At 43.2% G+C, this 18,755-nt stretch overlaps 1 protein-coding gene across 1 annotated transcript in view; it reads right to left on the reverse strand.

Annotated features, from left to right (window-relative positions):
• Positions 1-10,899: 10,899 nt before the first annotated feature.
• Positions 10,900-18,755, reverse strand: part of SEC22A (SEC22 homolog A, vesicle trafficking protein) — a 67,170-nt gene continuing 59,314 nt past the window's right edge. The window contains exon 7 of the mRNA XM_037051468.1: positions 10,900-12,538. Coding sequence (XP_036907363.1) covers positions 12,338-12,538 — 201 coding nt within the window. The 3' untranslated portion in view covers positions 10,900-12,337. The remainder of the gene's footprint in view (positions 12,539-18,755) is intronic.

Below are 18,755 nucleotides of genomic sequence, written 5' to 3' on the forward strand. Positions count from 1 at the left end.
CAGAATTTTTCCAGGCTGGGGTATGTCAGTTAGGAAAGGAGACCAAACGATAAGGCAGGCCAAACTTGAGGGGCGGACTGGCCTAAGTGGGAACCTCAGCTCCTGAAGAGCCCTCACCCAGGCTGTGGCCAGCGGAGACCCAACCAGCAGGAAAGCACACACACACGTGCACCAAAACGCCAGAGGGGCACCGCGCAGAACCCTCCTCAGCCCTCTCATCCCCATCCCCACTGAGCTAATCCCAGAGAACACACTTGTTTCTTCCTTAGCAAGTTATGCTTTTTTCCCATATGAATATCTGTACTGAGAGTGTTAATTAGAAAAGATGCCATTGAGGTGTGGGGTGAAGCCTGAACACCTCTTTAATGCTTGCTGACAGCCAAGACCACTAAAACCAAGACCAGCCCCCAGACGACGTGGTGGTGACTGGATTGTAGGAGGGAGTCAGCAGCAGGTTGCAGGAGGCCTGGTGAGCCTCGGCGCACGGGGAGGCTGGGGCTCAGTGTTCACCTGGCAGCCGCGTTCACGACTTTTGAAGTTACACAGTTACAGAGCTTTTTCAAAATTACATATCGCCTGAGTGGCATACAGTTAAATCAGCAGGAAATGAGGCTCCGGAGCCTGGACAAGGTGCTGAGCCCCCGTCAGTGCTGGTCAGGAAAGCACTTGGGCGGTAGGGTGTACAGTTCCCTCTCTGACCCCTCCCCCACAGCACCACAGTGCAGACGCTTTCAAAAGTGGGCTGAGCAGACGCTGTGAGAGAACTACAAGAGCAGGGAAGAGCCCTGCACACCCTCAGCTTCTGAATTTGTCTACATCAAAATGACTCTACAGTAAAGAGAATAAACACAGTTCGTGTCATCTCCACAAGGAAGGGACTGAGAAGGCTGGGCCATGCCGGCCATGGCCACTTAGGAAGATGTCAGGAGGAGAGTTGAAGGGCTGGGGAAGGCACAGCAAACCGGAGACTGCCACCCCCCACACCCTCCCCACACACCAACCACCTGGATGAGCTTCCCGAGGCGTGAAGAGCTTCCACGTGCACTCTCTCATCCAAGCTTGCCCCAGGCCTAGGAGGCAGGAGAAGAAAGGTCTGGTGCATCCCTGTGGCCGCCCTGGTCCTCGGGGACAACAGCTGTGGCACCAGCCCATGGACACTCCTGTCCAGTGTGCCCATCTGGTGCTGATGACCTTGGCAGACAGAAGAGAGGGCTCATCACTCCTCAAGGCTGACAACAGATGAAGTGAGACCCACCTATGATAGTGCTAGAGCTTTTCTTACTCTTCTAGGTTTTAAAAAAAGCCCCCGGGTGGTGTTTTTCCTTTTGGTCTTGAAAAATACCTTTTCTGTCTTCTTGCCTATCTTCCCTTCCCACCTGCAGGGTCACTGCAACTCACGACGGACACAGGAACAAAGCCAAGTGAGGCGGCTGGAGTGGCTCATCTCCAAGGTCTCCTCCTCCGCGGGCTTCTCTAAGTCTTCACGAAACTCTTCATCTGATCTTTAAGTGCCAGACCACATGTGTGGCGTGACCATAAACCATCGAGTTAGGATTTTAAGATTTTAGAGCTAGAGGTAGGGACAAATGAGATGAAAGCATTGTGCCGTGAGCGATCTGTGGGAAGACCGCCTCCAGTCCAAGCTGGGGATGGCTCTGTCCTCCTGCAGACACCGAGCCAGTAGCCACAGTTGCCACGCATGACAGCTTTCCTAGCGAGAGCCGCTATCCATGGAGAGGGGAGGGGTGGGTGGACATCAGTGCAGGCTCACAGGGCAAGCAGAGGGTCCAGAAAGACAGGGGATGGGGGAGAAAGGACTATAACAAACAGGAAAGCAGGCACCCTGTCCCCACTGGCCTGCCAGCCCCAGGCCTCACGCGTGGTGCGCATCCGTTCCTAGTGAGAGGACCGGAGCCACCCCCTCACTTGGTGAGCACACATGCATCCCTACCATATCGCCCATTCATGTTGCTGGTCTATTAGGCCCATGAATTTAAAGAATTCTCACTGGAATCCATCAGGGACCTCATCACTTTTTTCCCCCCTCAGCCAATTTCTAATTTAGGCCTGCCTGGAACCTCTGGTTTGTCAGCATACCTGCTTATTTTAACTTGGACTATTTTCCAATTCTGCAAAATTTGCTTCTCTGCTTTGACTTTGTCGGTTAGCTAGAATGACACTTCCCTGGCTCATTCGGGGTTTCTTCAGGGATGGGAGTAGCGGGGGGAGGAGTGCATTCACTTCAGATTAATCTTTTGTTTCGGATAATTTTTAAGTATATTTTATTGATTATGCTACTACAGTTTTCCCAATTTTCTCCCTTTATCTCCTCTTAGCCCTGCACTCCTGAACCCTCCGGCATTCCACCCCACCTTAATTCATGTCCGTGGGTTGTACATATAAGTTCTTTGAATTCTGTTTCCTATACTATTCTTAACCTCTCCCTGTCTGCCTTATACCTATCAATTGTGCTACTTCTTCCCTGTACCTTTCCCTGCTATTCTTCCCCTCCCCTTCCCCACTGAAAACCCTCCATGTGATCTCCATTTCTCTGGTTCTGTTCATGTTCTAGTTGTTTGCTTAGTTTTTGTTTTCTTTTTTTTTTAGGTTCAGGTATTGATAGTTCCGAGTTTTTTGTCAGTTTACAAAAAACTGATCATAGTTTTGACCTTTTTCTTGGATAAGTCCCTTTAATATTTCATACAGTAAGGGCCTGGTGATGATGAACTCCCTTAACTTGACCTTATCTGGGAAGCACTTTATCTGCCCTTCCATTCTAAATGATAGCTTTGCTGGATAGTCATCTTGGATGTAGGTCCCTGCCTCTCATGATTTCAAATACTTCTTTCCAGCCCCTTCTTTCCTGAAAGGTCTCTTTTGAGAAATCCGTCTGATGGGAACTCCTTTATAGGTGACTGTCCCCTTATCTCTTGCTGCTTCTAGAATTCTCTCCTTCATTTTAATCTTGGGTAACTTAATGATGATGTGCCTTGGTGTGTTCCTTCTTGGGTCCAACTTCGTTGGGACTCTCTGGGCTTCCTGGAAGTCTATTTCCTTTGCCAGATTGGGGAAGTTTTCCTTCATTATTTGTTCAAGTAAGTTATCAATTTCTTGCTGTTGTTCTTCTCCATCTGACATCCCTATAATTCAAATGTTGGAAAGTTTAAAGTTGTCCCAGAGGTTCCTAAGCCTCTCTTCATTTTTTTTTGAATTCTTGTTTCTTCATTCTGTTCCCATTGGATGTTTATTTTTTCCTTTTGTTCCAGATCAGTGACTTGAGTCCTTTCCTTCAGAGAACTGTCAGTTCTCTGAATATTTTGCTTTATTTCACTTTGGGTAGCCTTCATTTCTTCCTTCATTTTGTGACCGTTCTCAACCTTTTCTGTGAGTATCCTGATTACCAGAGTTTTGAGCTTGCATCAGATAGGTTGGCTATCTCCTCACTGCTTAGCTTTTTTCTGGAGTTTTGATCTGTTCTTTCATTTGGGCCCTATTTCTTTGTCTCAGTGCACCTGTTATGTTGTACGGGGGCGGGGCCTTACATATTCTCCAGGGCTGGGCAACCCTCCTTGCTGCACTGTGGTGCTGTGGGGGAGGGGTCAGAGAGGGAACAATGCGGCTCTTACTCTGCTCTAGCACTACATTCCAATGGACTCTCCTGTGAGACTGGGAGTTTCTCCCACCATGGCAACCCTTCTGTAGTTTACAGCTAGCTTTGGGTCTTAGTTTCCCTTTCAGCCATCCCTGCCTTGCTCACAGTCTGCCTTGCCATGGGTCTTCTCTGCCCACCCAGCTGCCTGTCTCCCTCCTACCAGTCTGGTTGAATGTTTCTTTAATTCCTTGGTTGTAGAAGTTCCATGCAGTGTGATTTTCTAGTACTTCTGGTTATTGTTTTCAGATTGGTTGGGATCCTCCTTCTGGTTGTGTGTATCTTTCTATGCCTCCATCTTGGCCGGAACTCCTGCTTCAGATTAATCTTTTGAAAGTCATGCTGCATCTGTGCTTTTAAGAGTCTTGAGGGACTTCTGCCAAGATGGAGGCGTAGGTGGAAACACTGTGCCTTCTCCCACAACCAAGTTTGAATACAACAAAGGTTTAGTAAACAAAAACGCAGCCAAAACACAGAAAATTGAACTATACAGAAGTCCGACAACAACGAACCATTCAACTGGACCAATAAACCAGCAAAGGACAGAGCAGTGAGACAGACCGCGTGGGTCCCGGCGGCCTGCAAGAAGCAGCAGAGGGGACCGCCATTGCCCCTCTTTGACACATACAGTGTCACAACCCAGTGAGTGCCTGGGTCACCATGCCCTGGTGAACACCTAGGTCTCCGCTCCTCATACATAACAGGCACAAACAGTCCAAAACATTATGGCTCAAGAAGAACTCAAAGCCCCAGAGCTGATAACTCTAAGTGACCAAGAAATAGGAAACCTCTCACATGCACAGTTTAAAACACTGGTGATCAGGATTCTCACAGAACTGGTTGATTTTAGTCACAAATTAGAGGAACATATGAAGGCTAAACTAATTGAAATGAAGGGAAATGCACAGGAAACCAATAGTGATGGAAAGGAAACTGGGACTCAAATCAAGGGGGTGGACCAGAAGGAAGAAAAAAATGACCAAACAGAAAAATATGAAGTAACAAGAATTCAAAAAAATGAGGAGAGGCTTAGGAACCTCCAGGACATCTTTAAACATTCCAACATCCGAATTATAGAGGTACCAGAAGGGGAAAAGGAACAGCCACAAGTGGAAAACTTATTTGAACAAATAATAAAGGAGAACTTCCCCAGTCTGGCAAAGGAAATAGACTTCCAGGAAATCCAGGAAGCTCAGAGTCCCAAAGAAGTTGGACCCAAGAAGGAACATACCAAGGCACATCATCATTACATTAGCCAAGATTAAAATGAAGGAGAGAATCCTAGAGGCAGCAAGAGAGAAGGGGACAGTCACCTACAAAGGAGTTCCCATCAGACTGTCAGATGATTTCTCAAAAGAGATCTTCCAGGCAAGAAGGGGCTGGAAAGAAGTATTCCAAGTCATGAAATCCAAAGACCTACAACCAAGATTGCTCTACCCAGCAAAGCTTTCATTTAGAATGGAATGACAGATAAAGTTCTTTTCAGATAAGGTCAAGTTCAAGGAGTTCATCATGACCAAGCCCTTATTATATGAAATGTTAAAGGGACTTATCTGAGAAAAAGAAGATAAAAAAGATGAACAGTGAAAGGACAGCAAACTCACAGTTATTAACAACCACACCTAAAACAAAAGCAAACCAAGAGGACAGCTAGATCAGGAGTGGAACCATAGAAATGAAGATCACATGGAGGGTTAGCAACAGAGGAGTGGGAGGAGGAGAAGGGGGGAGAAGGTATAGAAAATAAGTAGCATAGACGGTGAGGAGAAAATAGACAGGGGGGAGGGCAAGAATAGTAGGGGAAATATAGAATCTAAAGTACTTGAGATACGTGGTCATAAACTAAAGGGGGGAAATGGTGGGGGAGGGGTGTACAGGGTGGAGGGAAATGAGGGGGGAATAGAACAACTGTAATGGCATAATCAATAAAATATATTTTTTTAAAAAAAGAGTCTTGAGCTCTCACCACCGGCAGCATCCACATACTTCCAATTTGTGAGTTGAAGGCTGCTGGCTGCCTTTCCCACTAGACAACCCGTAATGCACCAGCCACACATGCATGTGCACATGTGCACACACACACTCACGGGGGTCCTTACAGAGTGGTGGGCACTTGGGTGGCTGCCACCCAAGACTGCCCAATAGATCAGGTGAGGCTCCCAGAGGCACCCTCCCCATTCAACAGTGGTCCAATGCTGGAAGGCCGGGGTCCTGAAGAATAGTTCATCATTTCCACATTGTGTGACTTAATGCTGGTTAACTTAATCCTGTTTCCTTACCTTGAGTGGATTAAAAAATATTTTATTTATTTTTAGACAGAAGGGAAGGAGAAAGAGAGGGAGAGATACATCAGTGTGCGGTTGCCTCTCACACATCCCCTACTGGGGACCTGGCCCACAACCCAGGCATGTGCCCTGACTGAGAACCAAACCAGCGACCCTTGGGTTCGCAGGCTGGCGCTCAATCCGCTGAGCCACACCCGCCAGGGAACAAGTAGATTTTGTTAAACTCACAAATCTTCTACATGCAAAACGCCTGGTATGGAGCAGGCGTGTGGCCAGCGTGGGTCCCTCAATTCCCTTCGCCTCCCCTCCAGTGCCCTCAGTGCCCTGCCAGAAATCTGGGCACAAGAGCTTGTTGCCTGGGTACCTGTTAGATATTTCAACAGGATCCTCACCAATTTAGGCACTTTCTGAAAAGCTCTGTGCAATGATTTATTATACTTGGGGCATTCGCAATTAAAATGACTCTTACTACCCTGAAAGGAATAGCAGCCTGGAAGTAAACGCAGTCCTCACACTCACTGTGCCAGCTCTGTTCTAAGTGCTTTGCATTCGACTCGTCTGATTCTCCTACAGGCCCCCGCCCACGGCACTGTTAGCACCCACACATCATGGTGAGGAAGCTGAGGCACGGAGGCGACATGACTTGCTGATGTCACAATGCCAGCAGAAGGGAAAGTTGGAGTCAGCCTCCGAGCTCATAATCACTGTTGACGTTGCAAATAGTTACCTTCTGTGTTTTGTTTTAATGTTTTCAGATGTATGGACCACTTAAAGCAGAATTTCCATGAAATCAATTTGTATCAAAAAATCCATCTATTCTGGACTTCAGTAAGAAAAAGTAAATGTTTGTAACACACGAATCACCAGTGAAGCCTTAACATTCTATATCAAGAATCATTAGTTCATGAGTCAATTTTACTATAAAGACTAAACTGTGTACCTTCTTGCCTTAAAATCTAAGACACACTTACGGTTCACCATACCTCTTGGGCCATCTGTCCTGTCATAGCCATAGATACAGGAAGTTTAGGAAATTACTTTATTCAGTTTAGGACACCTCCAATGCAGGAGTTAGCACTGACCTGAGCTCTTTCATAAAAAAAAATTATACATATCTCAACACATATGCCTTAAATATTGTAACGTATTTCCATGTTGCCTAGCTTGACACTACATGGTGGTTAAGAGCATGAGTCCTGAGTAAGACGGATCTGGATTGAAATCCGGGTGCCACCGCTTAGGCTTGGCTGTGGCTAGGTTTCTTTCTCTCTCTCTCTCTCTCTCTCTCTCTCTCTCAGAAGTCTAGCAGCTTTAGGCCTCAGCTGCTTCGTCTACGAAACAGAAAAAGCCTTCGTGAACCCCTTCTGTGGGTAGGACACGCTCACATGCACGGAGTCACTTCCCTTCCCGTCGGCTGTCTCCTCGCACTGCTGCAGTTACAGTCGGAGCCCCCAGCGGTCGCCAGTCACACACATAGTTTGTATTCTGAAACTCTCCATGACGAAGAAAAATGAGCACCAGCTTTTGAATCATTTAAACCCGAATCCCAGGTTTGAATGTGAGTCTTTGTTTCCCGCAGTGAGCATGAGAGCTGCACCGCCTTCCCGCCATTCGGATGAGCTCTGGAGGAGGAACCAGCAGGCCCATAAAAGGTGCTAACAAGCATTCTTGTCATCAGTCCTTGGCACTGGGGAATGTAAAGTGAGAGAGCAAAGCAGTGTTTGTTCACATTTAGGCAAAGTCCCTGACAACCTCCCGCAAAGAAGAGCGTGGGCACAAAGCAGACAAGCGACCAAGGCAGCGCTGGGGAAGGGCTGCCAGCGACATGGGAGATGGGGAGCGGGACTCCAGTTTCTGTCGGCTGGAGCCTGAACACGCATCCTGCTGGGCGACGCTCAGATTGCTGGGTTCTGGGATGTGGGAGAAAGGGCTAACGGGAGCCGTGGGTAAGACTGGGCCGGAAATACCATTTGTTGCCAAGGAAACATCACGGACAATTTGTAAGACTAGGGAACTGATTTCAGGAGCACTGAGAACTAAGCCCGTTCTCTCCTTGAGCTCCCACAGCCTCCAGTGGTGCTGAGACTGCTCCCCACTAGCACTGCCGGTGATGTGCGCACACACGTCAACACCATTCTCTGCTAACGGGCCAGGGGGATACGAACCACTTGGCTTCCGGCCGTGCGGTGCTTCCATGCTGTGGTCTCATCTGCTAAGGAGAGTATCCCAGAAAGTCTGGCCACTCAAGGAAGAGATATTAGGAGAGTGGTAGCCACACTTACTGCTTCTTTCTGAAAGCTAAAGCGCTCAAACAGGAGGCAGCCATATGCCCGCATGCAGCGCCGTCCCAGAACACTGATGAAGATGTCAGCCCCTTTAACCCTAATCAGTAACACCAGCAGAGTTGAATTCTCAGCTGATACAGCCTTTATACACAGACTCATTTAAACTCCTGGTGTTGGAGGGGTTTCTTTTAACTTTCGGCCAAGGTTATTACTAAAGCCAGTTTAACCCAAAAACTGGGTTCAATATTACCACAGCATTTTTAGGTAGAAAGACTCTACTTTAGAGATAATAAAGAAAAAAAACCCCGAAAAACAAAAAAAGCTTGATCATAGACAGTGAAGCCCTGAAGAGTGACATATAATTTTTGGTAAGGCTAAGTATTCAATTTTGTCTGAGGTAGCTACTTTCGGAATAATTTATATGCACTTTTACCACATACTCCATGATAACTCTAACTCTTAAAGTAAACAAAAAGTCTGTTAAAATAATGAGTAGGTAGAGTCTCTCTCTCTCTCTCTCTCTCTCTCTCTCTCGGAAGTCTAGCAGCTCAGAGTGGGTCCTTGGGTTACCTAGTAAACATTCTTATTTACCTTAGTAAATAAGGCCAAGCAATGGCTTTTGGGGGGGGACAGCTAACGTCAGGAGGAAGCACGTCTGTGACACAGAGGTTAAGGCCCCTATGATAAATCTGGTCTCTGCAGAGCCTTGACAAACCAGGACTCTAATGAGATTCCAGATATGGCCTAAGAGAGAAGGAGCTGAGCATTTCTCCAGGCTAGATTCCACTGTGAAAAAGACAGAGGACAGCGCAGTCACCAGGTATTCGTCTTGAATGGATTTTCGAGCTCTAATATGATACTTGTTCTCAGTTTCGGATAAGAATTCTTACTTAGGAGAACAAAATCCTCTATTAGCCGCCCCCTGCACACACTCTGAAGGTCTCAGAAAGCTGGTACAAGTTGAGGATCCAAGGCACAAATGTAACATGCAAATACGCATAAACAACTGAGGATTTTGCTCATTTTAGCACTGCATTGGATCGCCAAGTGTGAACATTCTTACCAGACTTCATCAGGAAGCAGAGTCCCCGGGGAACCAGGACGTGGTGACGCACAGTCAGAGCAACGGAGCCTTGTTTCCCTTCTGGCCTTGGCTTCCAGGGAGTCAAACAGTCAAGCTTCCGACAGTCAAACTTCACACCTGGTAGCAGCGGCGTGTTCTCCCTTCCTTCCATTTTCACTGGTCTTGATTCTCTCCCCTTTCTATTCTGATAGTATTGCCATTATTTTATGGCAATAAATAATGGCAATACTGGTATGCTGCTTTGCATTCTTTTAGGAAAGAGGCCAGGTATAAATGCATTTCAAATACAGACCAAAAAGAAACAAGCAAACATTGCAATTACTTTTAGGATTTAAAAAAAAGTATCTTTGCTTTTACAGCACACCTTAATCAAAATTCAGTATTTCAGGACGGCCTTCAGATAATGAATACCTGGATTTGACAATAACTGCCCTGTGCTCATTAAATCCCCAATTCCCTGATTTTACCAAAAATAGGCATACTCCCTGAATATACAATAATTTTAGCTTCTTCACTAGTTTTCATTAGAGCTCTTGGCTGAGATTAGAAGTTGAGTGTAGCTCAGAGACCCACCAACAACTGAACACTTAGTTTCCTCCTTCGTGACAGGAGGGCAGCTACCACTTCCTCTATTCCACAGAACTCCGTATCTTTAGTAAATGCAGACTTGCTCTTAGAAGTAAAAGTGTGGTAGAAATGCAATATACTGTTATACACATGAGAGGCTGAAGCAATTCTTTCTCGGAAGAGTAAGGACTTCCCTTCACCCATGGCAAAAACTTCTTTCCAAATCCAGTTTCTTTACTACAACAACATGACAAAGGCAGGGAAGTCACACACAGACTCAGAGGTGCAGGCACCAAATAATGAAAGTAAGCACTTCTATACATAAAACATTATTTATGCCTCTTTTCATTGTTTTTACATTGAGATGCAAACATCCTCTTATCCAAAATAGCTGGTGAAAAAATAAAACAAAAAACAAGTTAAGCCTTTAAAGATGCTGGTGAGTTTCCAAGGGTCCTTGCTGAATGAATCCAAACATCAAATATTATAAATCAATAATTCAATGATAAGGAGAACCAAGTGAACTAAACTGAGCTATGAAATATCAATATACATAGCAAAACCACAATTAACCAGAATGCCCCAACTTCCTTTAAACTGACTATTTAAGACTAGTCTTGTTTTAAGCTTTAGTTTAGAAAAACCTTTCCAAGTTGAACCATTTCACTTTCCTGGCTCAGTCAGTACAAAATGCCAAACACAAATCAATTTTATTTTGATGATTTAGGATCCTGTGGTATGGGGGAGTATCTCTGTGCCATTTTGTTAGAGGTGGAAAACTAGAGTGAACTGGAGTTTCCTGTTTTAAGTAAATCCCTGGTATCATTAGCTCCTTGGCTTCCTGTTGCCTCGTCCTCCTAAAAAGAGAGTGAGGTGAAAGCGCTCTGGTTAGGCAAATGCGGATACAGCTCCGTCACTATAACGACGTGGGCAAACACGGCAGTTCAGTGCCTTTACCCTCTGGACTAGTTCTACTGAATAAATGTGCCGAATTACATGAGTTACATGTAATGGGCCCACTGTTTTTTTTGGATATGAAACTTTAGTACCTTATGGATTCCCTGTTTAGAATCTTTTCTTTAAAAAACAAAAGAAAATCACTCAGGAAGATGACTTCTAAAAGCGAGGAAGTTATAGATTTTGCTAATGGAATCAAACTGTTCTTCCTATATTAACTCATAACTCCTTTAATAATTTTATAATGTTATCAAAAGCAAGTAAGAGCTCTAAGATACTAGGTGCTTACCTCCCCAATGCCATAAAATAATGAGTTGCTGGGAGAAAAGCCACCTTCTGATGGCTCAGTACAGTTCGGTGTTTCCGTGGTGCAAGGTCCCCACCCCTGGGGGCACACAAGGTGATGTCAGGCGGCTCACACCACTGCAGGAAGTAATACTGGACCGCAGTGACAGAGAGTAGCCATTCCCAACCACTCTCTTCCATCCTCCTAAAATCCCACAGACAGCGCCCACCATGGCGCTGGGCAGCATCGCTCTCACCGCAACGAAGACGGGGCAGGCCCCTCAGACGCAGCGCCTCGGCAGGCATTAGCATCTAGCTAGAATTTAGTTAACACTTTTTTCTGTTTTAATTTATTTACTTTGTAGTTACCTTTTATTTATGGGAAACTAATCCCGGTTTTCCACGTGGAGTAGTGGATTTTTTAAAATTATTTTAAAATTAAAAAAATATTAAGTAAATAACGGTATGTATAATATTCAAATGACTAAAGTTTTGGAAACAATGGCAATAGTCTAACAAATCTTATTTTTAAAAAGAGATTTCAAAAGAAACCACCAACGTAATCTAGAAAGGAAACATGTCATCACTGTATTTTCAATACTTGGGTTGCTCCAGGGGTGAGTTTGCCACAGCCTCTCCCACAGGTGACTCCCAGAGTTAAAATTCAAGCAAAAATATAAAATACAAAAGAATAATTCCACACCATCCTGGACTTCATAAATTCATAGTACCATATATCAGCAAAAATCTTGTATGTAGCAAGTTATTTGTTTGAAACATAAAGTTTCCGATTTACTGTGGCATCTTTTTATTTGGTCTATACTAATGCCTCACAAAGGCAAACCCAGGTCGTAGAGTTCCTGCTTGGTCCACAAAAGACTGATATATATTTTGACTGAACGCTTCAGCAAGGATTCAGGGCTGGAACACTGGCCAGAGTCCCAGTGCCGTCTGACCATTCTCACACTGTTCCGGCTCTGCGGATTGGTCTCCTCCTCCCCCTCTGAACAACCATGTCAAGGCCAACATTCTTCTGAGAGGAGTTTGCCCAGCAGGCATTGCATGCTCGCCGGCATGCCACGCAGACTCAAAACAAAAAGGGCAGTCGGAGAGAAGCAGAGCAGAGCTCCTTACTGTGGTGAGCAGGTTCTCCATCACAGTGGCAGTTAAGATGTCCTCCTTCCTTTCTCTCCCGAAGCCAAGGCAGTAGGTCTGAAGGATGGCGTCAGACATCATAATCGGGAGCCTTACCCCGGGCTTGCCTTAGCCAGATCTGTAGTGTAACAAACGCTCCCACGGTCACGTGAAAGAAAAGCTGCCAGAGGTTGCGAAGTTCATAGAGATACATGTTGCATAGACAGATTAGGCCAAAAGTCAAAAAAGATTTAACATTCCGCCAGCTAGTGTAGTAGACAAGTAAATAACACTGTTCAAAATATAAAATGAAAGATGATTAGGGTTATAAGGAAAGACATAGATTTCTACTATAAAACTGTAACAGGCCAGAGTAAAAATAATGAGAGTGGAATAAGGGGATTTTTCATCCACAGATAAAATAATGTAACAATGAGGCATTTGGCTAAGAAGGGGAAATAAATTTTTCCTTTTATGTCTTTCATTTTTCAAAAAAAAGCATTATGAATCATATTTAAATTGGAGGAATAACTGGATGACTCCCTTGCAAACAGGATACACAGATTCCTCATGGCGATAGGCAACTAAGAAGCATCTCAGGACCTCCGGGAGAGTCTGTCTTTCGTTCTCACCCCAGGAAGGCACAAAAAGCTCAAATAAGCCATTTAGCAAAATGGACTCATATATAACGTGAATCTGAATATTGCTGAAATCAACAAATATTTTCTAATCCCCCCAATTCAATGTAAGGAATTAAACTAGGAGGATATGAGTGAACATTTGAGGAAGAATTCTTTCAAGGGATGTTTACTGAGGGCCTGCTGTAAGTCAGGCATTGTTTTTTAGCTTTAAGTCAACAAAAAAAGCCCTGTTCACATGGAGCTTACATTCCAGGAGAGAAAGATCATAAATGTTTTATACATATAATATCAAATCATTATGTCTTGAAAAAGATAAAAGATAAAAACATGGACAGAGAATGCAGTGTGTGCCATTTCAGAAGACACAGTGAAGAAAGGACTGCCCTGCCCTGCCCCCAATCCTGGCATTTGCCTCCTGCTCTACCTTTTCTCCTATACTGTAAACATTCTTCAAAAGTATGTTTATCTGCCATCTATATTCTTCTAAAAGAATTTAAGCTTCATGAAAGGAGAGATTTTTTTTCCTGTCTTGTTTACTCATTTATCTTCAGTGCCCAGAACAGTGCTTGGCACATAAATGCTCATTAAAAATTTGCTGAATGAATAAACCGTTTTCTAGAATATATTTAAAATTCACTATCTAGAGTTCTGGCCAAGATGGAAGCATAAGTAGAAACCCTTCGCTTCCTCACGCAACCAAAAGGAGCATAACAACCAATCTAAAATCAATAAACAACCAGAAGTGCCAGAAAATCAAACTGCAGGAACTCCAACAACCAAGGAGTTAAAGAAACAGTGAACGAGACCGACCAGACTGGTAAGACAGATGCAGAAAACTCACAGCAAGGCAGCGGACCATGGGCGGGGCTGGCTGGACAGGAAACTGAGACTCAGAGCTGACTGTGGACTACACAGGGGTTGTCATGGTGGGAGAAACTCCCAGTCTCACATTGTTCCCTCACTGGCCCCTCCCCCACAGGCAGCGCCACAGAGCGGCAAGGAGGGTTGCCCTGCCTGGGTGAATACCTAAGGCCCCACCCCCTCACAACTTAAGGGTGTGCCAAGACAAAGAAATAGGGCCCAAATGAAAAAACAGATCAAAACTTCAAAAAGCGAACTAAGTGATGAGGAGATAGCCAATCTGATGGAGAATTTAAAGCCCTGATAATCAAAATGCTCACAGAACTGATTGAGTTTGGTCAAAAAATGAAAGAACAAATGAAAGCCAAAGTGAAATAAAGCAAAATGTTCAGGGAACCAACAGTGAAGGGAAGGAAACCAGGACTCAAACCAATGATTTGGAACAAAAGGAAGAAATAAACATCCAACTGGAACAGAATGAAGAAACAAGAATTCAAAAAAATGAAGAGAGGCTTAGAAACCTTTGGGACAACTTTTAACATTCCAATATCTGAATTATAGGGGTACCAGAAGGAGAACAATAACAGCAAGAAATTGAAAACCTATTTGAACAAATAATGAAGAAAAACTTTCCCAGTCTGGCAAAGGAAACAGACTTCCAGGAAGCCCAGAGAGTCCCAAAGAAGTTGGACCCAAAGAGGAACAAACACATCAAGGCACATCACCATCAAGTTACAAAGATTAAAGATAAAGAGAGAATCTTAAAAACAGTAAGAGATAAGGGGACAGTCACCTACAAAGGAGTTCCCATCAGACTGTCAGCTGATTTCTCAAAAGAGACCTTACAGGCAAGAAGGGGCTAGAAAGAAATATTCTAAGTCATGAAATCCAAAGACCTACAGCCAAGATTGCTCTATCCAGCAAAGCTGTCATTTAGAATGGAAGGGCAGATAAAGTGCTTCCCAGATAAGGTCAAGTTAAAGAAGTTCATCATTACTAAGCCCTTATTATATAAAACACTAAAGGGACTTACCTAAGAAATTGAAGAAGTTCAAAAATATGAATAGTAGAGAACAAAGGGACAGTGACCAGAGGGGAGAGGGGAGGGAATTTCAGGGGAAAAAGGGGAAGGATTTACAGAAACTAGTATAAAGGACACATGGACAACAACTAAGGGGGGTGGAAATGGGAGGGAGGTGGGGAGCACTGAGGGGGGGGGGCTGGGATAGGAGTAAAAGACAGAAAACTGTACTTGAACAAAAATTAAATTAAAAAATATGAACAGTAAAATGACAACAAACTCACAAGTATCAATAAATGAACCTTAAAAAAAAAGAAAAACAACTAAAACAAAAACTAAGCAAACAACTAGAACAGGAACAGAATCAGGGAAATGGACATCGCATGGAGGGATTTCAGTGGGGAGGGGGAAGGGAAGAATAGTGGGGAAAGGCACAGGGAAGAAGAAGCACAATTGTGTAAAATAGACGGGGAGAGGTAAAAAATGGCACAGGAAACAAAGAACTCCAAGAACTTAAATGTACAACCCATGGACATGAACTAAGGGGGGATGCTGGAGGGCTGGGGGGTGCAGGGCAGAGAGGGGATAAAGGGGGAAAATTGGGAAAACTGTAATAGGATAATCAATAAAACATACTTCAAATAAGTAAATAAGTAAATAAATAAAAATTCACTATCTGGCAAATCCAGGAATTACAGGTGACCACAAAGCCTTCATACAGAAGCAGTGGTCTCTCTGTGAGGTTGTACTCAGGCTCCAGCACAGGAAGGGCACTGCGTCAACGCAGAAAGCCTTTGGAAATGTTCTGCTTCATGTGTGTCATTCTTTTTTTTTTTAAAGAGAATTTCATCATCCTTTTTTTCAAAGGTTTTATTTATTTATCTTTAGAGGGGAAGGGAAGGAGAGAAGGAGAGAAGTATCAATGTATGGTTGCTTGCTTCTTGTGTGTCCCCTGCTGAGGACCGGCCTGCAACCCAGGCACGTGCCCTGACTGGGAATCGAACCGCGATCGTCTGGCACGCAGGCCCTAATGTGTGTCATTCTTAAAGAAATTAGGAGTTTCTTACTTAAAAGAAGACTGCTATCCAAGCAAAATGAATTGGAAGCACTCGCTTTACCTAAGTAATGTGCACTGTATAAAAATAGTTGAAAACAGAACTTTTTCTTTTGAATTATTCTAAACTCAGAGAAAGTTCACAAAAACAGAGGAGTTCCTATACCCCCTTCACCCTGTTCCTCCTGATGTCATCTTCTTACATAACCACAGTATAACCATCCAACCAGGATACGAACATTGATGCAATACTATTCACTAACCTACAGACTTCATTCCAATTTTGCCAGTAGTTCCACTAAGGCCCGTTTTCTGGTCCAGAATCCAATCCAAAACTCCATATTGCATTTAGTTGTCATGTGTCCTCGAATCTGTAATAGCTTCTTCAGTCTCTGCTTTTTATGACCTTAACACTCTTGAACAGTATTGGTCAGCTGTTTTGTAGACTATCCCTTAATTTCAATCTGTCTGATATTTTCTCAAGAGTGAAGTGATGCAATTTTGGCAAGAATACCACTAGCCCTGGCTAGTGTGGCTCAGCTTGTTGGAGCCCTGTCCTGGTCAGGGCATATGCCTAGGTTGTGGGTTCATTTGGTCCCCAGTTCAGGCACATATGGGAGGCAACCAATCAATGCTTTTCTCTTGAATCAATGTTTCTCTCCCTCCCTCTCTCTCTAAAAATCAATGACAAAATATCCTCTGGTGAGGATTTTTAAAAAAAAGAATGCCACTATGATGGTAAGTAATATATCTTATTTTTTTAAAGATTTTATTTATTTATCATTAGAGAGGAAAGGAAGGAGAGAAGGAGAGAAACATCAATGTATGGTTGCCTCTCGTGAGTCCCCTGCTGGGAACTGGCCCGCAACCCAGGCATGTGCCCTAACTGGGAACCGAACCGCGATTATGTGGTTTGCAGGCCCATGCTCAATCCACTGAGCTACACCAGCCAGGGCAGTAATATATCTTATTATTGGTGATGGTAACTCTGATCTCTTGGTAAGGTGGCCTCTGATAGGCTTCTCCACTGTCAAGTTACTATCTTTCTTTTCATAGTTAGTATCTTGCGGGGGGGGTAAAGACATTCTCTGGTGAAATAAGACTAAGAGAATTTGTTGCCTACATATGTACCTTAAAAGAATAGCTAAAGGAAGTTCTCTAAACAGAAAGGAAGCAATAAAAAAACCAAAAACCTCAGAATACTGGGAAAGAAAAAAAACATAGTAAACAAAGATACAGGTAAATGTAAAAGATTCTCATTTTCCTCTTGAGTTTCCTAAATTATCTTTGATGGTTGAAATAAAAATTATAATATTGTACCATCTGGTGTAGTTCTTAGTATATGCAGAGGAAATACTTAAGATAATTATAGAGGATGGCAAAAGGACATAAAAGGAGACAGTTTCTATGTCTGACTTGAACAGGTGAAATGACAAGACCAGAAAACTGTGATGACTCTGTATAATACAATACTTGAGCAACCATTTAAAAAGCTGTACAGGGAGGTATACTCAAAAACACTATAGATAAAAATGAAGTTCTACAAAAAAGTTCAAGTAGTCCACAGGAAGATGGGAGGAATAAAATACAAAAATTAAAAACAGAAAACAAAAAGTAAGATGGCAGATTCAAACCCTAACATATCAGTAATTACATTAATTGTAATGGCTTAAATACAACCAAGAGAAGATGGAGATTGACAGAGTGGATTAAAAAACATAAATCAACTCTATGCTGTTTAGCAGAAACTCACTTCGAGTGATTTAGGCAAGCTGAAAGTAAAAGGGTGGAAAAGGACATCCCATGCAAACATTAATAAAGCAAAAGTGGCTATGTTAATATCAGGTAAATACAAAAATATTTCTAGGAAAAAAATAAGCAGGGACATAGAAAGATATTATATAATAATAAGTGGATCAATCCACCCAGAAGGCACAGCAATCCTAAATGTGTATGAACCAGACAACAGAGCTGCAAAATACCTGAAACAAAAGCTGATAGAGCTGAAATGAGAAACACAATTATAGCTGAAAACCTCAATACTCCTCTTTTGACAATTGACAGAATTGGACCGAAAATCAGCAAGGACACAGGAAAAAAAAAAAACCCACCATCAACCACCAGAATCTAATTGACATTTACAGAACATCCACTCAACTGCGGTAGAATACTTGTGCTGTTCAAGTGTCCATGGAACATATACCAAAATAGACTGTATTCTGGGCCATAGAACAAACCTCAATGAATTTAAAAAAACTGAAATCACAGAGTGTGTTTTTCTAACCACAATAGAATCAAAGTAGAAATCAACAATGGAAAGAAAACTGGAAAATCTCAAAATATTTGGAAACTACACAACACAACTATTTATGTAATAAACAGAATATTTAAAATCAGAAGCCCTGGCTGATGTGGCGCAGTGTATTGAGTGCCAGCCTTCAAACCAAAGGGTCCCTGGTTCGATTCCTAGTCAGGGCACATGCCTGGGTTGCAGGCCAGGTCCCCAGTAGGGGGCATGCAAGAGGCAAGTACACATTGATGTTTCTCATCCTCTCTTTCTCCTTCCCTTCCCCTCTTTTTAAAAATATATAAATAAAATCTTCAAAAAAATAAAATAAAATCAGAAGACTCAGAGGTAAATCCTGACTCCACCACTTACTGGCTACGTGACCCCTAGATAATAACGAAGCTGCCTCAGGTTTCTCATTTTCAAAAACGAGGTAACCTTCCTTATGTGGCAGGATTGTACAGATAAAAGTTTAGAAAATCTACATAAGAATACGTCTTAAAATTAAAGCACTGTGACATTAACGAATACAAATTTTCACATTTCCTGCATGAAATATTCATTATAATTAAATGTGTCAAATTTAATAGAAAAAATTTTCTAAAGATACATGATTAAGAAAAATCAGGGAATTGTAAAAGCAAG

Source organism: Sturnira hondurensis, unplaced genomic scaffold (genome assembly GCF_014824575.4).
Source record: "Sturnira hondurensis isolate 20B ecotype Veracruz unplaced genomic scaffold, ASM1482457v3 Scaffold0007222, whole genome shotgun sequence".
Classification (NCBI taxonomy): domain Eukaryota; kingdom Metazoa; phylum Chordata; class Mammalia; order Chiroptera; family Phyllostomidae; genus Sturnira; species Sturnira hondurensis.